The sequence below is a fragment of the Syngnathus typhle genome, linkage group LG16 (assembly GCF_033458585.1).
Source record: "Syngnathus typhle isolate RoL2023-S1 ecotype Sweden linkage group LG16, RoL_Styp_1.0, whole genome shotgun sequence".
NCBI classification, from domain to species: domain Eukaryota; kingdom Metazoa; phylum Chordata; class Actinopteri; order Syngnathiformes; family Syngnathidae; genus Syngnathus; species Syngnathus typhle.
In genome coordinates, this window is record NC_083753.1 from 10,597,222 (window position 1) to 10,619,707 (window position 22,486).

At 42.7% G+C, this 22,486-nt stretch overlaps 3 protein-coding genes across 3 annotated transcripts; 2 read left to right on the forward strand and 1 right to left on the reverse strand.

Annotated features, from left to right (window-relative positions):
• The first annotated feature begins 237 nt into the window (after positions 1–237).
• Positions 238–3,373, forward strand: LOC133169222 (actin, alpha cardiac muscle). The gene is made up of 9 exons (XM_061301215.1): positions 238–355; positions 1,301–1,451; positions 1,524–1,652; positions 1,822–1,932; positions 2,008–2,092; positions 2,207–2,368; positions 2,431–2,622; positions 2,695–2,876; positions 2,947–3,373. The coding sequence occupies exons 2-9, from the start codon at positions 1,323–1,325 to the stop codon at positions 3,088–3,090; spliced, it is 1,134 nt and encodes a 377-aa protein (XP_061157199.1). The 5' UTR covers positions 238–355; positions 1,301–1,322; the 3' UTR covers positions 3,091–3,373.
• Positions 3,374–12,100: 8,727 nt separating this feature from the next.
• On the forward strand, positions 12,101–16,256 carry rps6kl1 (ribosomal protein S6 kinase-like 1). Its single transcript, XM_061301530.1, has 11 exons — positions 12,101–12,218; positions 12,349–12,522; positions 12,850–12,974; positions 13,153–13,245; positions 13,338–13,385; positions 13,476–13,608; positions 13,719–15,026; positions 15,104–15,193; positions 15,284–15,366; positions 15,483–15,578; positions 15,873–16,256. Exons 2-11 carry the CDS (start codon positions 12,387–12,389, stop codon positions 15,981–15,983), a joined length of 2,223 nt encoding a protein of 740 aa, XP_061157514.1. The 5' UTR covers positions 12,101–12,218; positions 12,349–12,386; the 3' UTR covers positions 15,984–16,256.
• A 1-nt stretch (position 16,257) lies between these two features.
• On the reverse strand, positions 16,258–22,041 carry dlst (dihydrolipoamide S-succinyltransferase). Its single transcript, XM_061301531.1, has 15 exons — positions 21,890–22,041; positions 21,077–21,110; positions 20,964–21,003; positions 20,756–20,817; positions 20,606–20,680; positions 20,473–20,528; positions 20,147–20,255; positions 19,838–20,017; positions 19,663–19,739; positions 19,474–19,571; positions 18,284–18,414; positions 17,917–17,990; positions 17,741–17,824; positions 17,283–17,450; positions 16,258–16,866 (listed from the first exon to the last, which is right to left on the reverse strand). The coding sequence occupies exons 1-15, from the start codon at positions 21,950–21,952 to the stop codon at positions 16,732–16,734; spliced, it is 1,386 nt and encodes a 461-aa protein (XP_061157515.1). The 5' UTR covers positions 21,953–22,041; the 3' UTR covers positions 16,258–16,731.
• Between the last annotated feature and the right edge of the window lie 445 nt (positions 22,042–22,486).

Genomic DNA, 22,486 nt, shown 5'->3' on the forward strand with positions numbered 1-22,486 from the left:
AATTGTATACAATTTATGCATCCATTGAGACCTACTGCTAATAGTCTAGTTTCACTCTCAAATGAGTGAAAAAATCTTCTCACATTTCTGTTCAACTGTTGCAGGGTGTGTCGACTCGCCTTGTATATCTGTGATCATAACTGCACATAATTTTACCGTGTAGCAGTCACATCCCTATTTGCTAAACACTCTCTTCAGTCTGGCTTGTGCATTTCTTTTCTAGCGGCACTTATTTGGACTTGTGTGGACTTTCAGGCACGCCCCCCTAGCCACAGACCGAGGGGTCTTATATAAGGAACTCATCTCAGCCTCGGTCCTTGTCCCAGTGGAAGCATCCGTCTACAAGTGCACCTTGGTGAGTATACCTATTGGAATCTTCTTTCTATTATGTTCATTAAATTCACTCATGGCAAAAATGTGATTTAATCTGTTAAACATTTCCATCACAAAAGGATTGCTTGATTTCAGTTATCTGAAACAATTATAATTGCTATGGTGAAATTTCTTAATGAGCATAGATAATATTTGCATAATGGTGCCCAATTTCATAGTTAAAGAGTTTGCCAAATGTGCTCCTGTTAACCCATAAACAGGGTTAAGTGGTAGCAGGGGTGATGTCGTAAAACAAAAGTGGTAAAGTGAGGAAACAGCTGGATGCCGGCAGATCTGAAATAGGCAGGAGAGGATCTAAGTGTCACTTGTGTTAACTACCGTGAAGGCCTAAAATAGACCACAGGTCTCTCTTTCTCTCTCACTGTTATGACCCTTTTTGGTGCTACCTCAGCAGCTTCTAGGAACAATCATGGAGATATGGTATCAGTCATTCTAGAGTAGGCGGGTCAAGGGTGGCTATTGGATTTTGGAAAACTGACAGATGGGTGTGGCCATATAGGAAGAAGATTAAAAAAGGCTTAATTTATATGCAATAGGCTATCATTGTAATCTCACTAATATAATTTACTCTTTTTATTGTATTTAAATTAAAGCTTTAATTAACCAATTTTTTGGAATTATTATTTTTGAATTAAAATTATTAACACAGCCAATACTAATTGTCTACAGCACATTCTGGACGGACGGAATGGAAGAACAGATTGGATCATACTTTACCCACAGCTGCTTTACAACAAGGTCCAGATCAAAATACAAGGGCATGTCTAATTAGCACCCTAAATATAAACGCCAGTGTCAGGTCTTTGAAGTGTTAAGTTAATAAATGTTTCGGATATTACCGGCGGGTCACTATAAAGTCACTTCATGCCACACATCTATTGAGTGTCTGTTTCTTCTCTCTACACAGACCACTCCAGTGAAGCCTAAAAATGTGTGACGACGACGAGACTACCGCCCTTGTGTGCGACAACGGCTCTGGCTTGGTCAAGGCTGGATTTGCCGGAGATGACGCTCCCCGTGCTGTCTTCCCTTCCATTGTTGGAAGGCCCCGCCACCAGGTTGACTTGACTACTTTTTCTATAAAAAAAAAAAAAAGGATAGAAAGTTGAACATGTTGATTCTTTTCCCAGGGTGTGATGGTGGGTATGGGTCAGAAGGACAGCTACGTCGGTGATGAAGCCCAGAGCAAGAGAGGTATCCTGACCCTCAAGTACCCCATCGAGCATGGCATCATCACCAACTGGGATGATATGGAGAAGGTGTGTATAGACATCGAGGCTCATTGACGCCATACGTGGCAGCTGACCTTCCAGATCGGGAACATTTCACACGAGCACAATCGGCAAAGCTATTTTTAACCAAACTGCGAGGACCAGGTTGCTGTTGTTGTTTTAGTCCTGAGAGCAGTTGTTGTCTTTTGTCAATCAGATCTGGCACCACACCTTCTACAATGAGCTGCGTGTGGCCCCTGAGGAGCATCCCACCCTGCTCACTGAGGCCCCTCTGAACCCCAAGGCCAACAGGGAAAAGATGACACAGGTGAGAAATGACAAATAGCATAGAAAATCACAAGTTTTCTTGACATTCTAACATTCTGCTGGTCTTATTTTGCAGATCATGTTTGAGACCTTCAACGTCCCCGCCATGTATGTGGCCATCCAGGCTGTTCTGTCTCTGTATGCTTCTGGCCGTACCACCGGTTAGTATAATGCAATGTTTCCAGTATCTTTTTATTAGGTACACTCCAAAGACAAATGTTTTATTTATTCATTTGGCACTGAATAAAGTTCTGTCTTGTTTCTTCTTGTCAAAGGTATCGTGCTGGACTCTGGCGATGGTGTGACCCACAACGTCCCCATCTATGAGGGCTACGCTCTGCCCCATGCAATCATGCGTTTGGATCTGGCTGGTCGCGACCTCACTGACTACCTGATGAAGATCCTGACTGAGCGTGGCTACTCCTTTGTCACAACTGGTAAGCCCACTCATCACCCACGCATTGGTGTCCTCCCTAACTTCATCAACTGCGTGCCTTAGCCGAGCGTGAGATCGTGCGTGACATCAAGGAGAAGCTGTGCTACGTTGCTCTTGACTTTGAGAATGAGATGGCCACCGCTGCTTCCTCCTCCTCCTTGGAAAAAAGCTACGAGCTCCCCGACGGACAAGTCATCACCATTGGTAACGAGCGTTTCCGTTGCCCCGAGACCCTGTTCCAGCCCTCTTTCATTGGTGAGTTCCTCCCTTTTGTTTTGATTCTCTCCCTCTTTATTTTGAAATAACATTGTGATTATCATCTATCAGGTATGGAGTCCGCTGGTATCCATGAGACCGCCTACAACAGCATCATGAAATGTGACATTGACATCCGTAAGGACCTTTACGCCAATAATGTGCTGTCCGGTGGTACCACCATGTACCCTGGTATTGCTGACCGTATGCAGAAGGAGATTACAGCTCTGGCTCCAAGCACCATGAAGATTAAGGTAAAAAAAAAAAAAGTTGATGCTTTATCCTGCTGCAAAACACTAAATGTCATGTTTATCCCTACCATAGATCATTGCCCCACCTGAGAGGAAATATTCCGTCTGGATCGGTGGCTCCATCCTGGCTTCCCTGTCCACCTTCCAGCAGATGTGGATCAGCAAGCAGGAATATGATGAGGCAGGCCCTTCCATTGTCCACAGGAAATGTTTCTAAACACACAATCAACATCATTCGTCTTTGTCCGCTATTGTCTCCTGTATATACATATTCTGTTGTAATAAAACGAAGCCCTCGTGAGAGTCCCGATTTGTCGTCTTGCAATGAAGCTGTTTGTGCTGTCATTGAAAAATGAATATAAGAAATGAAAGGCAATGCCAAGTCAATCAATGAAGTGGAACGGATAAATAATGGTTGTATATGCACAGTGATACACATTTGTCATCACCAATTACTTCCTGGCATAATAAAAAGCAACCTTGGGCCTCATTCTCTAAAAGCGTGTCTGCACAAATTTATGCTTCTTGTAGTTTGTATATGTACATGTATTTGAATCTTCCATTCATCAATAGAATAGGTTTGTACTTTAATTTGTGCAATTTATAACCTCCTTAGACCATGCGTACGTACAGATAATCAAAGATCAGCATTCAGAAACAGAAAATCTTTACTCATTATAGCACGTACATCCCAATATGGGTGTGCTAAAGAAACAGAAAGACTTTTTCTTGGCATTTTTCCACTCAACTCTGGCGTTTGTTTTATTTGTTGAATGCAGTTTTATTGGAACAAGGTTCCAGTTAAAATGTTACAACTGCACTTTAAATTGGTCTCGTAAAATAAATCATAAAAGTAACACAATCTGTCTTGGACACTTGCACAGAGGACAAAGTGTTCCTCAATTTGCTACATTTGGGGAAGACTGACACAAACTATGAAACAATTCTCAGCAGTGTGTGTGGCTTGTGTGTGTGCACGTGTACGTGTGTGTGCATGTGTGAACATGTGTCCAAAACAGGGTTCTTCATCATCTCACCAACATGGTATTAGAAGGGAGATTTTTGATTTTTACGTGAAAGAAATTACAGTGATAATGCGGTGAATAAAATAAAAAAGTGAAACTATAACTCTATGAGGCACATTGGAAATGTTATCCACCAAAACTAAGTAAAAACTAAAATTACACAAATACTGTACAAGTGAATAATCTAGAAAACAATAAACAAGGGGTTGTATTGCCCCCTCGTGGTGATTTATTTTAACGCATCCATAGAAAATGTTAAAACGACTGTATTTAAACTCGATTCTTCTGCTTCAGCTGCACTTTGCTTAAAGTTTTCCTCAAAGTTTTCCTAGTGACCAAATCTTTGACGTCATCATTTGACAGTTTTTAGAAACTTTTTTTGTTTTCTCTTTGAAGAAGGTGAATCAGCCAATCGCGTGCCCCACCGCCTCATCCAGCCGTTAATCAAAGACGTCAGCAGTAGAGCGAATCTGAATGCTGTCTGGGAGCAGATTGATGAAGACACCCATTTTGGATGGACGTATTTCTTACCAGAGTTCTTTTTATTTGCCTAGCATCTTGAAATATTTGTCGTTTTTTTTCCTGCGAGTATCAGCTAACATTAGCAGATTGCAGCGTGAAACGACATTTGTCATCTTTTCATCGGAGCGCCGAGCGAATTGGATTTTATCCCTCAAAACTGTTTTCTACTTGATACTTTTCAAATAAGAAGACAGAATGATCGTCTTGGGGGAAAATGTGATTCGTCAAATTGCTGTGCGGCATCTTCGGACAGTGTATGGGATCAAGATCAAGAACGGGAAGAAAAAAGGTGTCAGTTACAAGTCAAAAGCGACAAATTCGGTAAGTTTGACCAATACAAAGTACCTTTTTAAAAAAAAAAAAAGTTTCTCAAACTATCGATCTAATCTAGTATTTCACTTCTTTTGGTACAGACATGTCATTTTAACATTTACAGGGTAATAGTTACAGTGTGTGACGACGATCATTGGGACTTTAACGTTTCTGAGAACATTACTAATTCAATACATTTTCTTTCTCATCTCTCCACTTGTTCTCAGACAAAGGTTTTTGGGGTGCCTTTGGAGATCTTACCATGTTCCCAGACGGAGTATGGGAGCGTCCCTAGGTAAGAGGATGCGTTCATTTGCATGGTTTGAATATTGCTCAAAGTGTAAGACTAAACATATAAACTGCTCTGCTAGCTTCCTGGTGGTCACATGCACAATGTTGGAGGCGCATCTTGACATGGAGGGCCTGTTCAGAAGATCAGGCTCTTTTGCCAATCTGATAGTATTTCAGGTAAGTGATTCTACTTTGCTCTCACTGGGTATTGCTTGAAAGTTCTTTCAGACATGATTGTTCTGAACGCTTCCAGACAAAACTGGATTCAGGTGAGGAGTGCCTGTCTGCCGCGCGTCCCAATGATCTGGCTGGCTTGCTGAAGCGGTTCTTCAAGGACCTGCCAGAACCTGTACTACCTATTGAGATGCAAAAGGCCTTACTCAAGGCCCAGCAGCTCCCCGCTAAGGAGGACCGCACCTCCGCCACCATGCTGATTTCTTGCGTCCTGCCTAACAAGAACCTGAGCATCATGCGTCACTTTGCTGGTTTCCTCCAAAAAGTATCCAACAGGTGCTTGCATTTTTTTTTCTTTTGCCTGGTCCAGGAAGGACTTTTTCTTTCAATGTACTAACTGATATCTGGGTCTCATTCCAGGAGCGCAAAGAACAAGATGAACATCAGTAACTTGTCACTTGTCTTGGCTCCCACCCTTCTCCAGTCTGAAGAAATAACCAAGATGAACAGTAACACAAAGAAACACTTCCAACTGGAGAATGCTGTCATTCACTGCTTCATTGAGAACGCTCACAACTTGGGTAAAACTGCACACACCTCAACCACTCGTCTTTTCAGCCTCAGTTAGTCTGAATCTTATTGATTTTTTTTTTTTGCTTTGTCTGCATGTCACAGGTATGCTGCCACGAATGCTAGAAAAACCATCCTCCACCACGATGGAACATGAGCCGGATATGCCCGATGACTTTGACGAGATTCACACAAACTCTGGAGAGAGAGGAAACATAGGTGGTGTCATAGGTAAGACATTAATTATATTCCAAAGTCTTTGCATTACTTACAGCATTTAAATGGTAAAGTGATGAATATTTTAATTTGTCTCAGTCACACACAAATGACACATAAATGATCTCACACTCAATCTCCTTTCTTGTTTTGTTTGACTTTGTTTCAGATATGGTTAAAACTGCTGTGAATACACACAAAGCGCAGAAATGGCGTTGCTACAAATACAAGACAGAAAAGCAGGCTTGGGTCTGTAGCCCAAATTTTTTTCCTTCAATGTCACCTTGCCATCTTACCACTCAAATGCCAAATACATCAGCAGACACAGAGATAATACTATTGAAACATCAAATGTTGTAAATGAAATGGTCACTGGTGAGAATGAGTTCAGTTTTTTTTCTGTGGGCTTGCATTGATTGTATATTTGTATATAAGTAAATATTTTGATGAGTTTAAAAAAGAAAAATCTGTTATTTAAAAATCAATATGCATATTCAATATGGTAGTATTTTTGTACATTTGCTTTGTGTGTTTGTTCATCTCTGTTTGTTTTTGATTCATTAAATACAACATGTAAGAAAGAACGTGCAAGCTTTTTAATTTACAGAACACGTATGGTTGATGAAGTTGTATTAAGGGATAGACCAATTTAAGGTCTTACCACTAGATGGCAGAAGACTCGTGATCCAGGAAGTGAAAATTCAAATGAACAAGGTATGGTAGGTGATGTTGATGACATCATACAAATCACAATTTTGGGCATATGTTGAATAACATCCCATTTCCTGTCAATGCAAATGATGTAGATAAATACTTATGAAGGAAGACTGGAGTCCAACTTGGGAGAACTGAAATTATTGCTGAAGAGAGTCACCATCTTGGGCTCAAGTGCTGACGACTACATCAAATTGGACTTTGAGCTGCTCAGAATTGAACTCAGAGAGTTTGAATCTCTGGTGTCTCAGCTCAAAGATGCCTTCAATTCCTCCTCACCCATGTTCGACTCTGTCTATACCGAGGTAAAAACTAATTTGAATTTAGAACCTGTAATGAGTTTTCAATAATAATTCGAATACTAAATGAAAATAAAAAAATTATAAACAATTTTACATGTATAACAAGTGATTAAATTTGATGTTATTATTTATTTAAAATGCTGTTTACAAAGCTTTTGTGAAATTACATGTAGTAAATTTTGACAGCAAAATTCTTTATCACTGTGCAATATTACCAAAATTGGCTTTGACTTTGGAGTTCATGATAGAAACCAAACTTTTATTTTTTTCCCACTTACATCCACTGACTTTTCATTATAGATCCGCAACATGACTCTCATTGTGGACCAACTGGAGACATACGACAAGAGCAACCTGGAAGTGATCCGCATTGAGTTTGCCAAACAAAAGAACGAATCATTTCAATGAACAAGAGTGAACGAATCACTTCTTAAAGTGATTTGTTCTTTTTTTTCGTTCAGATGACTTCAACCAGTAGGTGTTGGTAATGCGCATTGAAGCTGGTGCCACCTCGCCGTAAAACTAAACGAAGAACAAAGACTTTACTTCCTGTTAACGAACGGATCTGTGAGTGAACGAGTCAGTGATTTGCATTTCCAGCTCATCACGAGAACGGATCAGTGAGGGAACGAATCCTGACTTTTCTGTTCGCGAACGAGTCAATGGATGAACTGCCCTCCTTCCCGTGCGTGCGTCCCTCCTGGCGCGAACTATGTTGTAAGACAATGTAGATTTACGATTTGCCAAGTAAAGAAAAAACCACTCACTTCTTTTATGCACGTTGTCTCCAAGCTAACGTCATAGTGCATGAAGAGATGCGCCGTTATGCAAAAACCGGGAGATTATGCTTCTCTTTGGGTAATCTTTATTTTATAACACAGTTTTTAAATAACGTGTATGCATATATACGCCTAAATATTCTTATCCAATATATCTACTGCAATTTCACATTAGATTGCTGGTCTGAAATGTACTATTATTATTATTTTTTAATAAAAATTTATGTCAAAACTTGTCTGGTGTTTTATTCCTTGTTTTTATATTGGCCAATTAAAACAAAATCTGTATTTGGTGAACTGCTTTATATGACAATATGTATGCGTTTTACGTTGTTATATGAGTTGGCGTCCCCTAAAATAAATGTCAGCATAACGGATTTTTTTTTTTTAACCTTTTATTCAAACACAAACACATTCAGTATAATAACACCATCAACTACAATCCAACAAATACAAAATTAAAACATCAAAGTCGGCATAACGTGTGTCGGCTGGCATAGCAGCAACGCTGTCACTCACTCGTGATTTAGCGAACGAACCTGAAGATGGCGTTGTACGTAATAGAGTGTCCGAGTGACGTCACAAATCAAACAGCCAATCAGAAAGTGGGGGTGAGGGCGGGTGTGGCACTTTTCACTTTCAGTTAAGCTTTGATGATGATTTTTCCCTAATGAAGTGGCCTGTTATTAGGTACACTTGAAAATGGCGGCGTACCTAATGGAGTGTCTGCGTGACGTCACAGATCAAACAGCCAATCAGAAAGTGGGGGTGAGGGCGGGTGTGGCACTTTTCACTTAAACCAGGGGTGCCGACCTCCAGTCCTCGAAGGGCCGCGTTCCAACATGCTTTCCAATTGACCCTCGTTAAGCGCACCTGCGTGAAAAGTTTTAGCTCCTTTCACGTTCTGCAGGAGCTAAAACTTTTCACGCAGGTGCGCTTAACGAGGGAATAACACGGACACTCCATTAGGTACATTGCCATTTTCAAGTGTACCTAATAACAGGCCACTTTATTAGGGAAGTATCCTGGTCAAAGGTCACAGGTGTCAAGCGCTAGTCCTCAGGGCCGCGTTCCAACATGTTTTCCAAGTGACGCTCGTTAAGCGCACCTGCGTGAAAAGTTTTAGCTCCTTTCACGTTCTGCAGGAGCTAAAACTTTTCACGCAGGTGCGCTTAACGAGGGAATCACACGGACACTCCATTAGGTACACCGCCATTTTCAAGTGTACCTAATTCAGTGCTTCTCAAATAGTGGGGCGCGCCCCCCTTGGGGGGCGCGGTGCTATTCCTGGGGGGGCGCGTGTGACCCTGGGGAACAGGCTCTTTTTTTTGGCAGTACTAGAATAAAGTGTAATTGCGCGTTTACTACAGCAGGGGGCAGTGGCGCTCTCATTGTTACTTCTGTCACGTTTGCGACAGTGCAACATTTTACGACTTACAAGACAAGTTAGGATAGTCACGGTGGGGAGGGGGGGCGCGAATAGTTTTCTTCTTGCTAGGGGGGGGCGTAACAGAAAATAATTGAGAAGCACTGGGTTAAATAAAGGTTAACCTAAAAAAAAAAAAAAAAAAAAAAAAAAAAAGTGAACCCTGAACTTTGAACCCGCGGTGACCCCGCGGTGACCCCGTGGTGACCGCAGTGACCCCGCGGTGACCCCGTGGTGACCCCGTGGTGACCCCTGGGTGACCTTTGAACCCTGAAATTTCAACTCTAGTTAAAAATCGAAAATGTGCACATGACCCCGTGAACTTTGAACCGACCTTTGACCCCTGGGTGAACTTTGAACCGTAAACTTTGACCTTTGACCCCTAGCTAATTACGTTTTTTTTTTTTTTTTTTTTTTTTAAACCGGCATAGCAGAACGATCCATGGTCTTCAGATGCCGCGCTGTCGCCATCTCCTGGTCAGTTAGTGAAATGCTTTTGCTGATGTTTTTTTTTCTCTCAATTAAAACAAATCAATTAGCCAGTTGGTTTTCTTTATTTAATATCTATTATCAGACAAAAACAAATTGTGAATCAGTCACCTGGGCTATAGCACAGTGCTTCTCAAATAGTGGGGCGCGCCCCCCTTGGGGGGCGCGGTGCTATTCCTGGGGGGGCGCGTGTGACCCTGGGGAACAGGCTCTTTTTTTTGGCAGTACTAGAATAAAGTGTAATTGCGCGTTTACTACAGCAGGGGGCAGTGGCGCTCTCATTGTTACTTCTGTCACGTTTGCGACAGTGCAACATTTTACGACTTACAAGACAAGTTAGGATAGTCACGGTGGGGAGGGGGGGCGCGAATAGTTTTCTTCTTGCTAGGGGGGGGCGTAACAGAAAATAATTGAGAAGCACTGACCTAATTACAGGCCACTTTATTAGGGAAATATTATGGTTCATGGTCACAGGTGTCAAGCTCTAGTCCTCGGGGCCACGTTCCAAGTTACCTGTTATTAGGTACACTTGGAAATGGCGGTGTACCTAAAGGAGTGTGCAAGTGACGTCACAGATCAAACAGCCAATCAGAAAGTGGGGGTGAGGGCGGGTGTGGCACTTTTCCCTTAAACCAGGGGTGTCGGCCTCCAGTCCCAGAGGGGCCGCGTTCCAATATGTTTTCCAAGTTACCCTCGTTAAGCGCACCTGCGTGAAAAGTTTTAGCCCCTTTCACGTTCTTCAGGAGCTAAAACTTTTCACGCAGGTGCATTTAACGAGGGAATGACGTCAGAGAACAAACAGCCAATCAGAAAGTGGGGGTGAGGGCGGGTGTGGCACTTTTCACTTTCACTTTGGTAAGCTTTTTCCCTAATGAAGTGGCCTGTGATTAGGTACACCTCATGGACACTTCAATAGGTACACTACACGCGGTAAAAACAAAAGAATAAATAAATAAGAACGTGTAGCAAAGGATTCGGTGAACGATTCTTTTGAACAAATCTTTTGAGTGAACTGATTCTAAAGATTCAGTTCACCTAAGTACTGAATGCACATGATTAGTACAAAAGAGTGCAGACGTTCACAAAAGCAACATGTCGCAATAGCCGAACAGTTAGTGACATGGGCTCTTGCTCTGTGAGACCGTGGTTCAAGCCCAGGTGAGCCCATATACATATACTTTTATTTTTTCCAAAAACATCAGAAAATACCTACAAGTCAAATGATCTGTTAGCACCTGGGGGTCCAAGCATATTTCAGGACTCAGGGGTTCAGTGGCCCTGTAGCCCCTCTAGCTCAACCAGTGGTGCTAACCCCTTTTCTATCATACTTGCAAAATAATGAGGTCATCAAAATATAATCAATACTGAGCTTTTAGGTCCATAGACCAGAGCTCTTGCCCTTTTCTTTAGGGAAAAGAGGCATCCTTCTTGCGTCCCCCTCCTTCCCTCTCTCTCAGTCATACAGGGTTACCACTGCCTCTCTGTAATCCTGCCCTCCCCTGGGGGGTGAGAGAGTGAGGGAGCAGCCTAGTTTCATTTGCTACTAATCTCCCATCACTTTAGAATCTGAAAATTGATGGTGCATATATAATGGAGATAAACCATTTTACTATTCATACGCTATTGATTATGCTATTGCTGAATCCAAATACAATTTAGATTGCAAGTAAAAGTACAAAATGACAAAGTCCTCATTCAATGCTTTCAAGAAAACAACACTGTCTCTTTAAATCAGACAGCATCTGGCGTGATGAGAGTGGGGGAAGAGAGGGCTGTGTGCAAAGTGGTACCCGAGCGTGACATCACGCTCAGCCAATCGGAAGCCAGGCCTGTGGTTTCTCCTCCTCCACTGCTCCAGAGAAGATAGTGGTTGATGCTGATGCTGCTAACTGGCACGCGCTCGGTCTCATCATAAGGTAGTTTATCTGTGCTTTGTCATCGTTTTTTCTGTGGTGTGTGTTTTGGTTGTAACCGGGGAACGTTTAGATACAGGTTAAGCTTCAATGCATGCCGAGTAGATGATGGGTGTGGAATCTCTAGATGATGATGATGTCGCCTCCTACTTGAAGGATGTGTGGCTTGTGGTTGGCAGATTTACGAGAAAAGCAATGCTATGTGTTACCACCGTTATGCAATCGATGGCCAGACTCAATATTGCCGTGTTTTAGTTTGAATTATAAGACCAATTTGTACTTTTTTAAGCTAAAGAGCCTGCTTGCATGTAACAGTATACTGTAAGATGCAAAACACTGATGCTGTGGTCGTCTAGAATGACAAATGATGATAAAACATTAAAATATTTAGAAATGTCTTTGCATCCGTCCTAAAGGCAGGCCCCATTTTTTTAATTCACTTCCTGTCTGTTCAAATGACGGTCAACTATTTAACTCTTTGCTTCCACTTTTCCAGCCCATCATGCTCGGTCAAAACGGCCTAAACCTGGAGGTCACTGGAGGCGAATCACGGTGATCCCAGTGAGCCCTAGCAGAGATGTGTCCTGCTTTTCATGAGACCAGGAAGCAAAGGTGAGGCTACAAGGAATCAATTGAAAACACTTTTGAATGACTCAACATTCACTTCTTGTTCATAGGTTAACTAAACAAAAATAGTAAACATCTACCAATCGATGCTAAATACATCTTAACATTTGCTCAGGCCCAACTGGACCTTGACAGGCCCGAAACAAGGTGAAGATGGCGAAGCGTGATTACTTGGTGGAAGCAGCTAAGCAGATTCGCATGGCTCTGGACAGCGAGGTCAACGAGGACTATGAGGCAGCTTTCGCTTATTATAAGAATGGGGTGGACTTACTGTTAAATGGGGTCCAATGTAAGTATCATTTTTAATATTACTACATAATATTTTCCAAATGGTGAGGCATTGAGAATTAGTCAACCCAGCACTGGAGTCCAAAAGCAACTGAGCTAATTCTGGATTCTTCTTGCCCATCGAATGTATACAAGTATGCATTTTATTAATTATCCATAGCCACATAAAACATTAAAAATTGTATTTGTGCAACGCAAGGCATGTGACGGGAACATACAGACCAGAATAAAAATAGGAAGTTAAATATCGGAACTTCCACTATAACAAGTTTCCTTCGGACAGGTCTTGTATTATTGGCAATGATAGATTTGAGATTGTGTCTTTCAGTGGACCCAAACAAGGAGCGTGGAGAGGCTGTGAAGAGGAAGACGACTCAGTATTTGAAGAGAGCTGAGGAAATCTTCATAACGCACCTACAGGACAACCTCGGGAAAGGCAACTCTCATTTAGGGGTATGAATTGACTAAAAAGTCCTGAGGGAAGTTCCTCTGGTCAGTTTATCTTTAATGCTACATTCGCTAACATTGATAAGCAAAAGATTGGATGATGTCAGATGAATTATTAAATGGGAAGATCTCGAGAAAGTCACAACATAAAATTTGTCGAATGATGATTTCTTTGTGTCAGCAGGGCTACAGCAGTCTGAGATTCCGACCTGTAAGACACTTAAGCTCTCCTGTGGAAGATTTAGAGATGTGTAAGGTGGTCGGCGTCAATGATAAGGTAAATGACTCCATTGTGCTCCTGTTGATTGAAAAGGACATTTAACTAACAACAACAACAAAAAAAAAAAACATTTTTCTTCCCGTGCATAGGTCCTAGTTGTCCAAAGCTTGGTTAATAAAGAGACATTTGTTGTAAAGGTGGGTGTATATTTCTGATATTTCAGATTTTTTTTAAGACAACACCATTTTCCTTCTAGAGAAGCTGATGTCTTCCATTTACTTTGGCAGAGTTTGATGAAGTCCAGCTGGGAAAGCCGAGAGCTGCCGACCATCATCCCTCAAGGAGTGCCGTACATGGTGAAGCTGCTGAGATATTACGTCAGCGAGGACACAGTTTACCTCCATCTTGAGCACGTTAAAGGTAAGAAAGACACCAAGTGCATCTTCAAGCTTGAAGGATTTTCCAATGTTTGTTTACAAAAAAAAATTGTGAATTCCACCAACTTCAAATCCTGTGTCTTCTTTCCCTAGGTGGGAGGCTCTTCTCCAAACTTCACAAGCTGAGAAAAGAGAGAGCCAAGGAACACCCAGAATGCCTCACATCCGGCCAGCATCACAAAATGAAGAGCAGCTACACCTCATCTGCAATCTGCACAGACTACCAGAGCAGCATCAGCATGCAAAGCGGTCCTCAGAAACTGATTGACGACAGCCCGGACGGGGACGACCCTTGGGAGGAGACCCAACGTCGTCTGGACAGCTGCGGGACTCACTCCTACATCGAGGAGACGGGTTGCCTCCAGAACTCCCGCTCGGCCGCATCGTTCTATAGCAAGCTCGACCGAGCGACTTTACTTTCTGGACCCGCCAGATCGCAGGTCAGCGCTCGTATCCATCCACCAGTTCCTACTTTGTGTTTGCACTCCGCTCAAGCTCAGGACAAGCCCGCTCTTCCTCTGTCTTGCGCTCGTGTCAGTCAAGCTCTGGACGTTATGTCGGAACTGAATAACAGCAAAGCTGGAACTGGGCTCATAGAGTGCAGTTCTGACTTTGAAGTGGCTTGGAAGGCTGCAGATCCAGCACTGAGAGGAGACCAAATCAACCCCTATGCAGCCACTGACTTGGACCTGAAAAAGCAAACCTCATGTATAAAAATAGATTCTCCAAACACTAAAAGTCATATTTTAAGTTCCTCTCCGGCCATTTTACATCTTCCTCTTCATTGCCAAACACAAATTCACGGAAGAGCATGTTGGGACGGCCCCGGCTTTCATCAGAGTTCCATTTTAAGTGCGACTGACGAGGTTACAAATGTAGATGTGAAGCAAGCCGCCAGTCCTAAATTAGAAGAACAAAATGGAGTGGTGGTCCTCAGGAGCACAGACCGAGCCGTGTTCTCAGACCATAGGGACACACGGACCGACACGGGAAGCTCCTGGCCTTTCTCAGCGAGGGAAACAAGTTCAGTTGATGTGAGAGACGGTGTGGAAGAAGCCCGAGAGCTGCTCAGTCCAGGAAATGTGGCCTCGCCCACAGAGGGATCCTTTTCTAGCTGGTACTCTCCTCGCCTGCTCGGAGCCCAAACGAGGACCGAGGGCTCACCAGTGAGAACAGAGGGGCAAGGAGATGACCAGATCATTGAGGTGGATGGATGGTGTCACATACCTCATTTACAGCTTAAATCCTCAGATCAATCCAGCCGTCAGACGTGCTGGGGGCTCCCCGAATCTGATGTACGCGTGTGGGCGGCCCAAATCCTGCTGGCCCTGGAAAGCCTTCATCAGCAGGGCATCATTTGTCGGGATCTCAACCCTAGAAATGTTCTACTGACCAGCAATGGTGAATATCATGCAGAACATTGTATGTAGTAGGTGGTTTGATTCGGTTAAAAATCTTTTTGCTTCATATTAATACAGGAAAGGTGTGCTTGACTTTTTTTGGACAATGGAGTGAGGTTCAGTCGGAAATTGACTGCGATGCCATGGAACAGATGTACTGTGCGCCAGGTAGGTTCTAACCTCTAGTCTTGTTAGAGACACTTGGACAAAATTGTTAACCCTAGGTTAATCAAGCAATCAAATATATTTTGTCACCAGAAATTGGCGGAGTGTCCCGAGTCACAGAAGCTTGTGATTGGTGGAGTCTAGGGGCTCTCCTGTTTGAACTTCTCACAGGAATGGTCAGTGGTACTCACAAAAGAAAATTTCCATACACTCTAACCTTTACACTGTTGAATATTGCACAACTCTTCGACTAAGGAGCTAAGGAGTAATTTCTTGCTCTCTGCACCTTCAGCCAGTATGGCAGCTCCACCCGACAGGAATCAACTCCCACACTCAGCTGCTAATCCCGGACCACCTGAGCACCACAGCAGCATCCCTGCTCACTGAGGTGTGCAACACACATTAATTTTTATCGCTCTGATCCCCGACTATACACAGCTTGGGTTCCGCTACCAGTCGTCTCGAGAGGGGTTGGACTCTGGATATTGCTCTGTTAAGTCGTCACCCAAGCAAAATGTACATTAGATCCTCCTGGAATTTGTCCCAAAAGTTACCCCAATTTTGAAGATGATCAACGATACATTTGTCGTGAATAAATCCGATTCAGACCAATAATGTGCAATCGTATCACTTACCATGGCACGCTGATATGTGAATTACAGGCATTTGCTTCTGCTTCCAGTTACTTCAGTTTGATGCTGGCTATCGTTTGGGGTGTGGCGGTGGAGGAGTGAGCGACATCAAGTGTCACCCCTTCTTCAGCAGCGTCTCCTGGAAGGCTCTGAGCTGCTAACTGTGCAGACACCTTTGCACAGGGACCGCTGTGACACACTGGAAATGAACATCATGCTAAACATGTCCAAATTGGTAGTGTGTGCTATCCAAAGAATGTTGATGGTGACAAGGAAAATGATGACCACAAGCAGTCCCATCAGCCACCCATACTTATAAATTCACTTCAAAACATCACCAGAATATGTCCGACTTTTGATAGTTATGATTTTTTTTTTTTAAATATATCCATGTATAAATAAGGGTTTCTTAAATAAAAATAATAAAAACGCAAGTCCAGTTGTGTATATTTTTATTAAAACATTTTTTTCTTAAATATCTAGCAGAGCATAAGGAGAATGTTCCACATTACTGTGAAATATCATCAATTCTCCAATTAGAGTTAACTTTGGACATAATGTGTTCCTTCGTTCGAATGAATTCATGTTCTCTCACCACGCATGTTTCACCTCGATTTGTCATTCCATAATAACTTGACCATGTTTGTATGTAGAAAATTACATATGTCGAACATACAAGATTGAATATACTATTTGATCTAAAGACCAGAACCCGGGGAATTCTCAGATAGTACCAAACCCTTCTATCGCTGCCAGCCTTATATTGCACAAACCAACTGTCAACCCCCCCTCCCCCAAAAAAAAAAAAAAAAAAAAAAAAAAAAAAAAAAAACCTTTGAGTGATGTTCATAGGGTGGGTGTTGCCACTGGTCGCTTGGGGCGCTCGGGCTTGGAACTGACTGGGGGCGCTCACATGTCGAGGAGCAGCACCCTGGGGTCCTCCACCACTGACTTGATCTTGCGCAGGAAGGTGACGGCCTCTCTTCCGTCCACAAGGCGATGGTCGTACGTCAGGGCCACGTACATCATGGGACGGATCTCCACCTACAACCATCACAACAAAACAAATTTAAAAAAAAAACTAAACCAAAACTATTTATACAGTGCGCTCGCATGACAATGTTTACTTAAGGCCGGTGTGTTAAACTGATCAATCTGAAGTTTTACATCTGGTAGCAAGTGTCGAATTTGAATTGAATTTCATACTAAAGTGGAATAGGGCTCTACCCAGTGGTACTTGATGGTACTGCAGTAGTTGAATTCCCCCCCCCCCCCCCTCCCCAAATTTTATTTCATACATGCTCCTTAATGCGTTCCGAAAGTACCCTAAACACTATATTAATCTGCCACAATATTAGGAACACATCATTTGTGGATGTGTTATATTAAAAATTGCATTTAGAAAGATATATTTTTTTCCACACACTAAGATGTTGAAGTTCCACATGGAGACCACAAACCTTGCCAGCCACTGCCACAGGCCTGTCAAATATTCCATGCATGCCCAAGATAGCAGACTGAGGTGGGTTGATGATGGGTGTCCCAAACATGGAGCCGAACACGCCGCCGTTGCTGATGGTGAAGGTCCCTCCGTCCATGTCTTCAACGGCCAGCTCGTTCTTGCGGGCCTACAAACAAATAAGACACATACACTTCTGATGAGCTTCATCACAACAACGCCACATTCTTCACAATGCTCGCTTCTTTTGCAACACCATCCTTTCATTTCCTGCACTGCTTATCCCATTGCAGGTGACTTTGGGCAAGAGGCCATTGCAGGTCTCCTTATAGACCACCAACCAGTCAGTCCAATGTACAACTCGGAACAATTTACAGCGGGGTGTCGAAACATCTTTTGTCCGATAGGACACAAGGGCCAACATTGGCATTTGTCACTTTAGTTTTGAAAAATACAAACCTTTTCACCCAACATATTGATGGTCTTCTCAATGTCGGCAAAATTCATTCCTTCGACATTCCTGATGACAGGAACAACCAGGCCCTGAGGGAGAAGTCACAAGGATACTTTTGTCAAGTATGTTCTTAAAGACATCCAATGAGCGTGGCATGCTCGCACACACACAAATGGCTTACCTTTGGCGTGGCCACAGCCACGCTGATGTCGACATAGTCCCTGTACACAATCTCTTTGGTTGTGTCATCAATAACTGGGAAAACACAAGGGAGCAAACATGAAAAGTTGGAAACAAATATGGTCATTGAGAGCAACTATTACAAATTTCACACAGTCTTAGATTATTACAATTATTAAAAAAGGAGACACCCAACAATCTACTGTGGTTGCTCTAAGTAGGTCAGCAATGGAAAATAGCAGTAAATACATTGGGTGGAAGTCAGTGGTGGTTTTGAGGTTGGGTCCGAAAGAAAACTTGACACCATTGTGCAGACACTGAGTCAAATAAAATCAAAGTGTAGGCAGCACTTGTGGTGAAGCTCCTACCAGCATTGACAACTGGTTGGTCAGTGAGAGCGTAGGCGGCTGCCTTGACGAACGCGGACATGAAGCCTAACTTGACGTCGTGCTTCTTCAGGAAGCCGTCCTTGTAGGCCTTTCTCATTTCAGAGATGTTGCTAGGAGGGAAATGCAAGGAAAAGTCGCAAATGAGCAGGCTGTTAAATATGAATGCCGTTTTTCATTGAACCTCTAAAATAAAAACTTATCTTCAAATCTACTGCGATGCATCGGTTTAACAGTGACATGTTTCCAAATAAAAGGCGAGTACCGGCAGTTTTGTTACCCATCACGCTCCAAGCACAGAAGACAAATAATTGGTTGTGACAATTTGAATTCTTCAGGTAATGTGGGATTGACTTTCTATTGCCGGTGCTCGCTGCTCAGTATTTGCTACACTGTGCTAAAAGTTCAAAACGTATTTATTTCAGCAGCTTTAAAACAAGATAATGACCCTTTGGGAAGCTATTGTGATGGGCCGGCTAATCATTTTACCTTTGCTCACTTTTATCTTTCTTTTTAATTGTTTGTTTTCCTGTCTGTAAAGCTCTAGGGTTTCGCTGCTAACGCAATTAGCCCCTCCCAAGACACAGACTCTGTGAGAAAGGAGAGAAGAAGCGATAAAAATCTTCACTTTCTCCAGTGTGTAAATCTTATTGGGCTGACATAAAAGCCCATATCAGTGGAGGCTGCCCTTCCACTCAGGGCACAGGTCTCTGTGGGCCCCCGTAGATGGTGCCGCCTCGCGCTCCGACCGCCTCCTTCGGCTCCAGATGAGCCCGAGCCTGGGAAGTCTTCCTCCAGACCGTCAATGTCAATCCAATTAGGATACATGGAAAAGCTTCAATGGCCGAAAGCTGACACCGTGCATTTGCGGGCGAAAGAAATCCTCAAAGTGTCCTCTTCAGCACCGGGGGCGAGTGCAGACAATAACATTTCCTTTTAAATTAATAAAGGCCGTTTTAACATTTCTTATCTTTGTTTTAGATGGATTTATGACCAAATATTTACATTCCGGTGTTTCAGACGGGGATCCGGTTTCAAAAAGCTTTTTCTATTGCGCAGATTATAATCTATAACCATTTGTGGTGGTATCAACTGGCTGCACTGACAAAAAATAGTGAACCTGAAATGCTTGAATATGCAAAAATACATTTACAAACCGATAAACTTCTTACCTCATGTCAATCTCATTAAAGGTTGTCAACATTGCGCAGGTGTTTTGGGCTTCCTTCAGCCTTTGGGCAATTCTCAGTCTCATGCGATTCATCTTAACCTGAATTCAGAGAAAAGTTTTAGCAAAAAGTTCTTGCTCTATTACGAGCCATTCAAATAATTTCCTTGTATGTTTTGTTTTAGGGGTTTACCCTGCTCTCCGTGCGGGCCGCTTTTGCTCCTCCATCCACAGGAGCTGCCGGTGCGGTGGTGGGCTTGATGGCTGACACTGGAAAAGGACACAAAAGAAATGGTGGACATCACAAGATATCCCGAGCTTTTGCCCACAGAGCCAAATAAATCACGCATTTTGGAATAAGTAATTACCTGGTATGGCGTCCATAGGGTGTTCTGGCACAGGCGGCACAGGGGGCATGGTGGTGGGAATGGGGCCAGCAGCTGAGGGGGTAGGAGGGGGAGGTGCAGCAGCAGGTGGTGGTGGTGGTGAAGGAGCAGCTGCTGCCGGGGCCTCCGCTTTTGGGGCTTCTGCAGCTTGAGGAGCTCCAGCTAAAGGAGGACATCAAGAAAACAATGAAGTCGAATACCACTACAGTTTGGGTGACGATTCTTGAAAGCCATTGACTGCTATGCACCAAAGAAGTGATAATAAAGATATTTTAATGATGAACTACACACGGCCTTTTTGAAGCTTGAAGAGGGGCGTTCCTCCCTCGACTTTGCCTCCATCAGGAACCAAAAGCTCCACAATCACCCCGGAAGAGGGTGAAGGAACCTGGACGGATGTCTGGAAAGAAAAGCAGGTGAAATCTATTATTTTTTGAATGTATTTTCAAATACTCCCATAGTATGAGGTCACCAAGGCAATTTTAAGCCAATGCACTGTATGCTTATGTATTTCTAGAGATATTCATCAAGAACGTTGATAAAGATATTGGATGAAGATCTGAATAAAGTCACCAAAATAATCTACAGTCTTGATAAGTGGTCTTTATGATACTCACCTTATCAGTTTCAATTTCACACACCACTTCATCCTCAGAAACAGTGTCCCCCACAGCTGTATTGGGAGAAGTTTGTTTAGGAATGATGACTCGACACAATACAATGTACTGAGGTGAGGATAAAGTGGGCTACCTTTTTCCCACCTCACGTCCCCCTCTGTAACAGACTCCGCAAAGGCAGGGGTCTTTACGGTGAGGACTTCATCTCCTTAGACACAAAGACAAGATTAGAACTCTCGTCACAAATATGATACGTACATAATATACTAACAATGAGACCTACTGTAAGCAAGAGAGGTCCTGAAGTATTGGATTTGGAAGACACTGGAGCGTGGATCCGATTTTCTTTAGGAGAGAACATGTAAATATAAATGGTTACTATAATTCATGCATAGTGACAGTTAAGGACTTAAAAATAGCTCACAAACAATTGCTCAAACACAATAGGAACATGTTTCAAAGGATGCAATAAAGTCAGGGTGCTCTCTTACACAGTGTTCTTGGCAGTGAAAGGGTAGCTAGTTGAGATAGCTGCAAAGAAAATGACAGAGACATCAACAACTTGACAGAAGAAACAATACTCAAATATATACATGACAATTACCTGCTGCGCCTCTGCGAGTCAACACATTATTTCCCTATGCAAAGACAAAAGATGATAAAGATTACAGGAAACAAGCATGTGACTCATTTTTCTATTAAACATGACTTAGAACTCTTCGCTGAAAAACTTTTCAAACCTATCCACACATTCTGGACAAAGCGGAGTGGTAAACGTCTTGATGATGCAAAGAACGGATAGCACCCGGGGTCAAAGGTAAAACGTTAGACGATGCTCCCACTGACAATCTTGCAAGCAAACATGTGTGGCTTACCCGTGTGACAGTGTGTCCAAAGAATAAAGCAATTGAAAGACTTACGTACATCCGGCTTTATTTCCCTCTTTTTGACTTTTACTTTCGAAACACTGTCACTCAGAAATGATATACTATATTATAGGCATATCCAAGCATGCTTGTCAAGTTAATGAGCAAGTTCAATCTGGTTAACAAAATCACATACATTAAGTCAACTGACAATAGCATGTCACTGCTAGCTAGCGAGTAATGTAAAGTAAAACTTCAATACTACCACAAGATTTTACGATGAAAAAACAATTAAGGCAATACTGACAACATTTGTGCATAAAATGGTTTACAGAAGTAACACGAAGAGCAGAAAATACTTAAAAGGCAAGGTGTCATACTGTCCTTGGCTTCCAATGTTACGGCCTGTTCCGTGGCCTACAGTAGCTAGGCTCATGCTATGACTAATGCTATAGCTATGCTAACCATGACAGAGGTTGAACCAACGCCCGCCAGAAGTGATTGCAAACAAGAGAAGCTTTCTTTAGTCACATTTGTGCCTTTTGGCCTACCTGGCGGATCGCAGAAAGGGAGCGACCAAAATTCCTGGAGAGACACCGGGAACGGGACAACATTTTGGCCGTGTGACAGCTGCCTGTCAGCGGAGGGGAGCGGGTCAAAGTGTCAGACCGGAATGGAGGAAATGCTGCGGGACAAACCAAGTGCACTAAATTAATAGGGGTGTTGGGTGGGAAGAATGGTCTCTTCTGACACAATGGCAGCATCCAATTTAAGTGTGGCGGTGTTATTATGAATCCCATAAACTCTGCACACATTCACTATAACACTTCCCAAGTTATTGTTCTTTATTTTGTACTAATGATATACATTGGAATGATGATGATTTTTTTACCTGAGGAGGATGTCTGGATGAAGCAGCCAATCATATTACAGTGTGGCGTTTACTGCCTTGAATCTTACTGGGATTCATAACAACGCAGAAAGCGAACCCACGCTGCACGCACTATTTCACTTTAGCCTATGTATGTACATAATAAAATACATATATGTTGATGTGATTGGTTTTTATTTAATTGAGTAATTTGTCAATTAATTACACTTATAGAATGAAATAAAATGTAAATAATATTATTATGGTGCAGGAAGAT